Source organism: Myotis nattereri (assembly GCF_964212035.1).
Source record: "Myotis nattereri genome assembly, chromosome: 19".
Lineage (NCBI taxonomy): Eukaryota > Metazoa > Chordata > Mammalia > Chiroptera > Vespertilionidae > Myotis > Myotis nattereri.
In genome coordinates this window covers 22,062,049-22,071,553 of record NC_138095.1, presented here as the reverse complement: position 1 = coordinate 22,071,553, position 9,505 = coordinate 22,062,049, and the positions used below count along the sequence as shown (strand labels likewise).

Here is a 9,505-nt window from a genome sequence, read left to right as displayed (position 1 = left end):
GTTTTTCTCGACTGTAAAATGGGGAGAAATAATGACCATCTCATTAACAGGGCTATGAGGGAGAAGTAACCTAACATCCGTAGTTCATAGCAGGTTTCTCTGTAATAGCCCCAAACTGGAACCCACCGGAATGTCCATCAGCAAGTGAACTGACAAATTGTAATACACCCTGACAAGGGACTGCTACTCAGCAGTAAAAAGGAGCGAAATATTGATACATACAATAACGCAAGTAAACCTCAAAATATGTATGCCAGACCAGAAGAGTGCACGCTGTATAGTTCCATTTCTATAAAATTCCAGAAAAAAAAAAACGAATCACAGCCCTGGCCGGGTGGCTCAGTTGGTTGGAACATCATCCTGTACGCCAAAAAGGTTGTGGGTTCGATCCCCAGTCAGGCAACCAATCGATGTTTCTCTCTCACATGTTGATATTTCTCTCTCTCTCTCTCATCAATAAAAACATATCCTCTGGTGAGGATTTAAAAAAAAAAAGAATCACAGTGACAGAAAACAAATTAATAGTTGCCTGGAGACTGGGGCGGGGGGATGGAGAGGAACAGTAAGGAGGGTTTTACAAGAGGTAACAAAGAACCTATTAGAACCTAATGGATGTCCACCATCTTTTTTAAAAATATATTTTTATTGATTTCAGAGAGAAAGGAAGAGGGAGAGAGAGATAGAAACATCAATGGTGAGAGAATCATTGATCGGCTGCCTCCTGCACGCTCTCTACTGGGGAGCAAGCCAAAACCCTGGCATGTGCCCTTGACCGGAATCAAACCGTGACCCACTCTTCAGTACCCCCACCCCCATTCCACTACCCCCGAAGCCCCCATTCCCACACTGAGCTGGGGCCCATGTCTTGCGGTGGTTTGGCTCACTCCTCTCTCCCTCTTTATGGAGACCAGGCCTGGCCCTGGGACAGACTCCCAGGCTGAGGGCAGCTGTGCGGTTTTATAAGCCCCGGGACAGTAGGGGCCTGTTCAGGCCCTGGCAGATTCCTGGATCCCTGGGAACAGTGAAACCCCCCACTACCACCACCCCTACCCTCAAGCCCACTCTCCCCCCTGGCCGGCCACAGTCCCCAACCGCTGTCTCCCTCCATGGCTCACTCCCCACTGGTGCCCAGCCAGATGTGTGCCCATAAAAGGCTCTTCTTGGGTAACGGCACTGCAATTGTGGGAGCAGATTGGAGGGGCTCTAAGCAGGAGCGGGGCCCTGCTGTCTCCCACTCCCCAAGGGCTTCATTCATTCACTCATTCATTCATTTATCAAAAAAGCAGTAGAGCCCAGCAGAGAACTCAAACTCGGGAATCAGACTGCAGGACTGAAGTCCTGGCTGTGTGACCCGGGCAACCGACTTCACCTCTCTGGGCCTTTTACCCACCTGTGATATGGGAATAATAACAGTGCCCACCTCGTAGGGTGGCGAGTCCAGTGCTTGGAGTGGTGCCTGGCACATAACAGGCGCTCGTTAATTGTGAGCAATCATTATTGTCATGGAGCCCAGGAGACTGTGGAAGAGAGGCTGGTCAGGGGCCATCAGGGAAGGCTCCCAGGAGGAAGGGGCATCTAAGCCAGAATGAGAGGGAGTTAACAAGGCAAGGGGTGGAAGGGTGTTATAGGCAGAGGGAATAGCAGCAAAAAAACCTCAGTTTACTTTTCTTCCTGCACTGGAGCTCAGACCTCCTCCTCAATCCTCCATGGCCCAGGGGACACAGGCTATGGCTAAGGAGACCCAGCCTCCAGTCCAGGGAGCAGCTAACTTGGACATTCACCCCTGCCTACTTCGCAGGGATCTCCAAGCCTGATCCCATCTTACTTGGTTGTTGCCCATCACAGGGCAGCTTAATGCACTTCCTAGGCACACCCCAGCAGGAGCTCAGGAACAGGCCGAGATCCTGTCACACCCAGAGAGGTTGAGTGACTTGGTCAGAGCCACACAGCCTCGGGGACTCTGTTTGTATTCAATTCTCCCTGTGTTCTTGGGCGGGAGCTGGTCTGGGCTAAGGAAGGGCCGTTCCCCACTGAGCCAGACAGAGGCCATTGTGTGTTGGGAAACCCAAATCCGGCCCCCTCCGGGTGGATGTGGGGTCAGAGGAGGAGAGGGGCCCCGGGGGATGGCCTCCCTGCCCCCATCACCTCGGGGCTCCCAGCCCAGCCACATCTGGATCCCAGCTGGCAGCTCCGGGCAGAGGGGGAGCAGTGGCCGCAGGAACTTGCCATCAAAGGCAAGGAGCAGCCTGGTGGCCAGGAGACAAAGGCCAGGGCCGCCTCCAACCCCAGGCGCCAGGGAGGGTGCTGGTGCGGTGAGTGTGGCATTGCCTCCGGACCCACCCCATCCTCAGCCACTCTGCAGGGGGATGGGAAACTGTAGCCTCCGCTGGGAGCCCCCCACTGTCCATGTCTCCTCCGGGGCTCCCCTGTGGCCGCCACGCATGGAACCTGGCTTGTGGCCACAAGTCAGGGCCGCTGCTCAGCCTTGGGGACACAGCCTTGGGGACATGAGTCAAGGCCCCATCCCCCTGGGTCACCCCTCTTGCCTCCCTTCCCCACTTGATTCAGCCCCTGGAGCCCCAATGATGTGTCTCCCCCAGAAAGTTGCCCCACCCCATGGAACAGCGCAGCGGAAGTGCCCTTCAGAAAAGCAGCGAGACTCAGGCTGGATAAAGTTTATTGTGCTGGTTTGTTACAGCTCAGCACCCGGAAAGTTGTGCAGAGGTTGGGGGGACCCCAGATGGAGGGATGGGGAAGAGGACCCCCCAGAGCCTCCCCAAATCAGGACGGAGCTCAGGCTCCCTGGTCGAGGACTAAAGAAGGCTGTGGACACAGGCTGCCAGACACCGAGTGTGAGCAGAGGGTGGGGTGGGGGGAGGGGAGGTCCTGGGTGCCCTGCTCCAGGCCAGGCGTCAGAGACCCTCCATCCCCCAGACTCCCCCAGAATGAGGTCGCCTCACTCAGAGCCCCGGGCTTCTAGGCTGCTTTGGGAGCCTGACAAAAAGGTTTGGTTCATTTACCCCATCCTCACACCCCATCCCCACGGCAATAGCGCAGCCGAGCCCCCACATCCCACACCCCAGACCAACCAGACGCTGCGGGGCACCTTCTGGAACACAGAGAGCAGTAATTTCCAGAGTGCGCCCTGCAGCAGTTTCCACTGTAGCTGCTAACAAATAATAATAATAATAATAACGAGAGTACTCCCTGGTCAAAAGCAGTTTGGGAAAGGCTATGAAACCAGAAACCAGATTCCCCGGGGCCTTGACTGCAGGACTTGTCAGAGCCCTGGGGTGGTCTAAGGGGGTGCGGGGAGTCGAGAAGCAGCATTTCCTCAATTCATTGGACGCCAACATCTTTTTTCCACAGGGTACCTCAGGGAACCCAGTTTGGGAAATGCTCATTTTCATACCTGTTAGGGTACCTCAGGGAACCCAGTTTGGGAAATACTCATTTTTGTACCTGTTAGGGTACCACAGGGAACCCAGTTTGGGAAATGGTCATTTTCGTACCTGCCATGAGGTGAGCAGGTGAGGGGCCTACTTCTGCCATAGCACTAGCGGCACCCGCCCGGGCCACTTCCACGTCTCCCGGTTAAAATCTTCCAAAACTCCTAGCTGATGGGTTTACGTTTCTACCTCGATGGTGATGCCGGCCCTGTCACAGGGGACCCGCCAAGTATGTTTCCTAATCGACGTGGTTGTAAGGGGGACACATCCCAGCCCCGCCTCCCCACAGGAGCTGTGCTTGGGATGTAGCCCTTCGGGGCTGCAGAGGCAAATGTTCTAGAACTTGGTGAGATTCCCGGGTGGAGCGGACACCAGTGTCTGTTCGCTGTAGGAGGGGACATGCTGGGATTTGCAGCTGAGGGTGGCCCAGGAGGGGACCACTAGGGGCCAGACAGTCAGGGCCACAGCCCTGGGGGCCTGTTAGACGCTAGGGGTGACACTGCCACAAGCACAGGGACTCTGGAGGGGGCCCGCTGGGTCCCCGGCTTCCTGGGCTAATGAGGGAGCCGCTTCTGGCTCCCCTGGGCCTTCTAGGGCCCCCAGGACCCCCTCTGCCAGCCCTGAGATTGGCCCCTCCGTCACCCCTGGCTTCTCCGTGGGGACCCCACACCCCGGAGCATCCCGGTCCTCCTCCTGGCCGCCTGGCTGCTCTTCCTCTGACTTGCCCTCCGTCGTCCTGGCTCCATCTCCACCGCTCGGGGCCGCCCTGGTGGGAGACCTGAGGTTCTGGGTGGCGGCGAGGATGTCGGCCTGGAGCTGCTGGGAGGAATCCAGGGCCTCCTCGGGCCGGCCGTCGGGGGCCCTGTCGGGGACCTCGCTGAAGGCCTGGGGGCCCCCGGCCCGGTCCCTCTGGTCCACGTACTTCTTCTTGGGGAAAGACGAGGGGTAGTAGGCGGAGGCCTTGTGCTTCTGGCGGGTGATGACGGCGGCGCAGACGATGAACATGACCAGGAGGACCAGCGAGCCCACCACGGCGATGAGCATCACGTACTCGCGGAAGAAGTCCACGATGCCGTCCAGGAAGTTGGTGGGGGGCTTGGGGCCCGCCAGGGGCGTGGGCTGGGGCCCCACTGACGTGGCGCTGAGGGCCGGGGTCCGGGGCGGCGGGAGGCTCGGGGAGGAGGCCGAGGAGTCATCGGCCTCCCCGCTGCCCCCCATGTCCTCCAGGAAGGAGACCTGCATGGGCACGGAGTGAGCCACGGCGGGCAGGACCCTCATGAGCAGCAGCAGCGACACGACGAGGCGGGGGGCCATGGCAGAGACCGTGCTGCCCGGGACCTGTGCGGGAGCGAGGCAGGGAGAGGTCAGGGGGGGACTCAGGGTCTTAGGGGACCCCGAGGAGGTGCAGGAAATATGAAGTCACTTCCTTCCTCAGGCCTGAGCCTCCCCGTGGTACAAAGGTCCCCCGTTCCTTCCTATGTGGGGTTCACACCTTCCCCCGCCCCCCACTCCACTCCACTCTGAGGTCCTGGAGGGCAGGGTCTGAATCTTATTTATCTCGGCATCCTCGGGGTTTGGCCCTGTATCTGGTATACAGCAAGTGCTCCATAAATGTATCTTGACTGACTTGAATTAATGGTAATAATTTAGCCTTTTACTGCTTGCCCTGTGCCAGGTACTCTTTTACCTTTTTTAACGTGGAATTTCTCATTGCCTCTTGAGGACCACCCAAGGGGGGGGTGCTATTATTCGCCCATTTTCCAGGTATGGAAACTGAGGCTCAGATGGGGTTCCGTGACGTGCCAAGGAAGAACAGGGGCTTGAAGATGGCAGGGCTGAGTAAGTGAGGAACTGAGGAACTGTCAGCGGACCCCCCTCTTATGGGGAGTCCTCCCCAGCAGCCCCCAGCCCCTCTGGGGTCCCCTTCCCTTCTCGGGAAGAGTCATAGCTTTTGAAGCCTGCACGTGTTCTGAGCTCAGCAGAGGGCCTGCACGCCAGGAGCATGCTGGGAGCATCTGCCCCATGGCCAACTTCCCCTCAAGGCTCAGAGCAGGACCTGGAGGCTGCAGGGTAACCCCCGCCACCCCAGGGTAACCATACCCCCCACCCCTCCCCGTGCCTGAGACAAAGCTGGAGTCCACTGGAGCCTGAGTCCCGCCACTAAATGGGGACCAGCTGAGCTCTGCACCTCACTTGCTCCCAACATGAACCCTCAGACCCTATCTGGCCCAGGCAGCCGGCTAGCTAATAACTTCCTCATGGCCCTGGTTTACTGACCCTCCCTGCCAACCTGAGTGGGGCTAGGCACTCAGATAAACCCAGAGACCCCCTTCGGTGGCCCCCAGGTCACCGCCTAGAACAGCGGTGGGCAAACTACGGCCTGCAGGCCGGATCCGGCCCGTTTGAAATGTATAAAACTAAAAAAAAAAAAGACCGTACCCTTTTATGTAATGATGTTTACTTTGAATTTATATTAGTTCACACAAACACTCCATCCATGCTTTTGTTCCGGCCCTCCCGTCCAGTTTAAGAACCCATTGTGGCCCTCGAGTCAAAAAGTTTGCCACCCCTGCCCTAGAACCCCATCCTGACCCAGTGGAGGGCCCAGGACCCTGACACCGAGTGTGGCTAGAGGCTCCAAGACAGAAAAGCCATAGGATCGCGTCTGAGGCTCTCGGGGAACTGAGATGGGGAGACAGAGGCCCAGAGAAGGCGAGGGGCAGGCCGAAAGGCACACAGCAAGTTCCCAGGCTGAAGAAGGAAGTCAGGTGTCCAACACCTTGACCGCAGGTCCCCTTGAGTGCCCGGGCCGGACGCCCCGCTCCATTCCACGGGTGATGCACTGACCTCAGGGTGACCTGGGGGACTCGGAGATGAGGTCGGAATGACGCCAGGCCATTGAGTGGCATGTCCAAGGAAGCCGGGGCCTCTCAATGAAAGTGCCATTCATTGAAGTTGACTCTGGACAAAGTGGCTCAGATGGCAAAAACAAAAGATAATTCCAGGGCATAGGAAGAGGCAACGCTGCTCAGGGCTCATCGTTAGGGAGCTGGTCAGCGCTTTCCGCACAGGCCCTCCCCAGAGCCCCTCTGCGGGTGCGAGCCTGCAGAAGCCCTGGGGGCCGGCCCTGCCATTGTCTGCTTTCAGAGGAGGGAACTGAGGCTCAGAGACGGACAGTGATTTGCCCCAGGAGAGACGATAGTGTCAGAGCTGGTGTTTGAACCTTCTTCTGTGTGACCCAAGTGTTCTATCTATCTATCTATCTATCTATCTATTATCTATCTATCTATCTATCTATCTATCTCTCATTTATCTATCTATCTATCTATCTATCTATCTATTATCTATCTATCTATCTATCTATCATCTATCTATCTATCTATTATCTATCTATCTATCTATTATCTATCTATCTCTCATTTATCTATCTATCTATCTATCTATCTCTCATTTATCTATCTACCTATCTATCTATCTTGGGCCCAGGGCTGGCCTCACGCCCCCTGGTTGGCATCACTTGTCAGCTGGGAAAAGATCTGAGATGCTACATGAGCTGCAGGAGCCTTCTCGGCCCCCCTCTCACGGGCACTTGTAGCAAAGGTCCTACTCAGCTTTGCTCTCGGGGTCTAAGCCGCAGCAGTCCCCCTGCCTCTGCCTGCAGTCAAGCCCCAGGAGAGACCTCTCATGGTGGCAGCTGACCTTCTCACCACAGACCTCAGCCATGACCAGCGGTGGCTGAAGCCCAGGGCTTTCCCAGGGGCCGACTGTGGAGTCCCCTCGCTGCAGGTCTGCAGGCGGCAAAGCAGGGAGGCCGGTGAGGCCAGATTAGAATCCGGGCTCCATCTCGGCTCTTCGGGGCCTCACTCTACCCATCTGTAAATTGGGGGCATGCTGGGGAGGGGAGCAGCCGAATTGCTACCCCAGCAGAGCTCCAGGGTCAGCCAGCATTTCCCCCACAAAAGTCAACAAACGATAGTCCTCACCCGAGATGTGCATTTGCTCACTATCTCCCCCCACCTCCAGGACAGGCCGACTTTTATACCTTGGTGGGCGAAATCCCCTAAAGTCTGATCGCCGAGGAATCTAGAAACACACACACACACACACACACACACACACATGCACATTCACACACATACATGCATGCACACGCACACTCACACGCATACATACATGCACACTGATGCGCACACACATGCACACTCACACGCATACATACATGCACGCATGCGCAGCAGAGAGCTGGAAAGAGAGAAGTGCTCCCTGCCCTGAAGCCTTGGGGTGAGCGGGACAGAGGACAGAAAAAGAGGCCACACAAACTATCTCTGGCTCTCAAAGGCCGAGAACCCATCTCTCAGAGGCCCCCACACCCCGCCACCCCTCGTGGCCCCCCAGGAAATATGCAGGCAAAGTGTGGGAGCTGGCTGGGCCTCTCAGGGGATCTCTGTGCGACCCCGCATGATGAGCCCCTGCCCTCTCTGGCCTCAGCCTCCCATCCGTGGAATGGGTGCACTGGCCTGGGCGTTTCTGAAATAGCCGCAGCCCGTCTGTTGCCCTCCCTCCTTCCCGGGTCCGAATTTGTTCCAAGACTCGGGAACTCATTGGCCATTAGCTGGGGTCAGGCCAACCGTCTCATTTTACCCAGAGGGAACTGGGCTGAAACTGGGATCGGGCTGCCCAGGGTCTCACAGCCTGTCAGGAGCCCTGAACCGAACCCAGAACGGAGAGGCCTCTCAGAATACCCCACTGTGTCCCGTGTGTCATCTCCGGGCCTCGGTCTCCACATCTGTAGAGTGGGGATAAGGCCACCTCCCGGGACCATTGTCAGGACCAGACCGCAGCGCCCAGAGCTCAGTAGGTGTCAGTGAATGGGCGCCACGTGGAGGAGAGGACCCCCGCTTGGAGCAGGGCCTCTTTGTAGAGCCGTCACAGGGTTTATTGTTTTAAAATGTGACGGCCCAGCCGATGCCAAGGATGCATATCCACCCCTCAGACTTAGGTACCCCAAGACCCGAGGCCAAGGGGCCCCGGCAGCTGCTCCACCCCCATCCAGAGACTGGTAGCCAGAGGGGAAGGGCGGCCCAGGAAAACCTGGCTTCAATTAGTGGCCTTGGGGGAGGGGTCTGGCTGAAGCGCTGTGGCCCCTGCTGGGCAGCCGAGGGCAGGGACCAGGGCCCTGGAGGGAGGCCTGGGAGGGTTGAGGATCCTGAGAGCTCGCGCACACACACACACACACACATACACACACACACAGCAGCGGCAGCATGGACACACAATACATGTACAGACACACAACATACGGACTCAACACCAGGCACCCCAAGAGCTCGCAGGGCCCGCCAGCACAGACACACAACACACAACGGGCTGATTCTCCGACAACACGTGCACATCACAACCCCGTCCCCCCTTGTATCCCCCCCAGACCGGATGGCACAGTCCCAGCCACACCACCACCCTCCGACCCTGGGAGCAACCTCCCGGGCGTCCACTCGCAAGAACAACACATCCCCGTGCGGCGAGGCCGCAGTGCACACAGGGGCACACTCATCCCGCACCCCTGGCCCTCAGCACATCACACACGTACACAGCATCCAGCACACCCTCCAAACTCACACACACTTAGAGACGCCCCCCCAAGCACTCCCGCCGGCCCCAGTCCCTAAACGCCAAGACATGTCCGGGCTCCCCGGTCAGAGGAGGGGACGGGAGGGGACCCCGACTCACCAGTCCCTCCGCACACAGGCCTGGTCTCCCGCCAGGTGGAGCGAGAGAGAGTCCGTGCCAGTGCCCGGGCTGCTCTGGGCCGGCCGCCCCGCCCTCCTCCCGCCCCCTCCCTCCCTCCCCCCTCTCTGGCTGCGGGGCCAGCTTGATTTCATTAAGGGGTTTAGGGTGGGGACAGGGGGAGGGGTGGGGCTGTGCTGGGCCACACACATCCCCCCTCGCTCACACTCCCGCGGGCGCCCCCTCCACGCTCCGGGGAAGCCCAGATGGGGCACTTCCTCCCTGACCATGGTCCCCAGGGTAGGCTGGGGCACACAGACAGACAGGGCTGT

The 9,505-nt window shown here is 58.1% G+C and overlaps 1 protein-coding gene across 1 annotated transcript; it reads right to left on the bottom strand.

The window, feature by feature from the left end:
• Window positions 1–3,929: 3,929 nt before the first annotated feature.
• TMEM119 (transmembrane protein 119) lies at window positions 3,930–7,445 on the bottom strand (the record flags this gene model as incomplete). Its single annotated transcript, XM_081113741.1, has 3 exons — window positions 3,930–4,787; window positions 7,149–7,237; window positions 7,433–7,445. 3 exons carry the CDS (start codon window positions 7,443–7,445, stop codon window positions 3,930–3,932), a joined length of 960 nt encoding a protein of 319 aa, XP_080969867.1.
• Window positions 7,446–9,505: the final 2,060 nt, after the last annotated feature.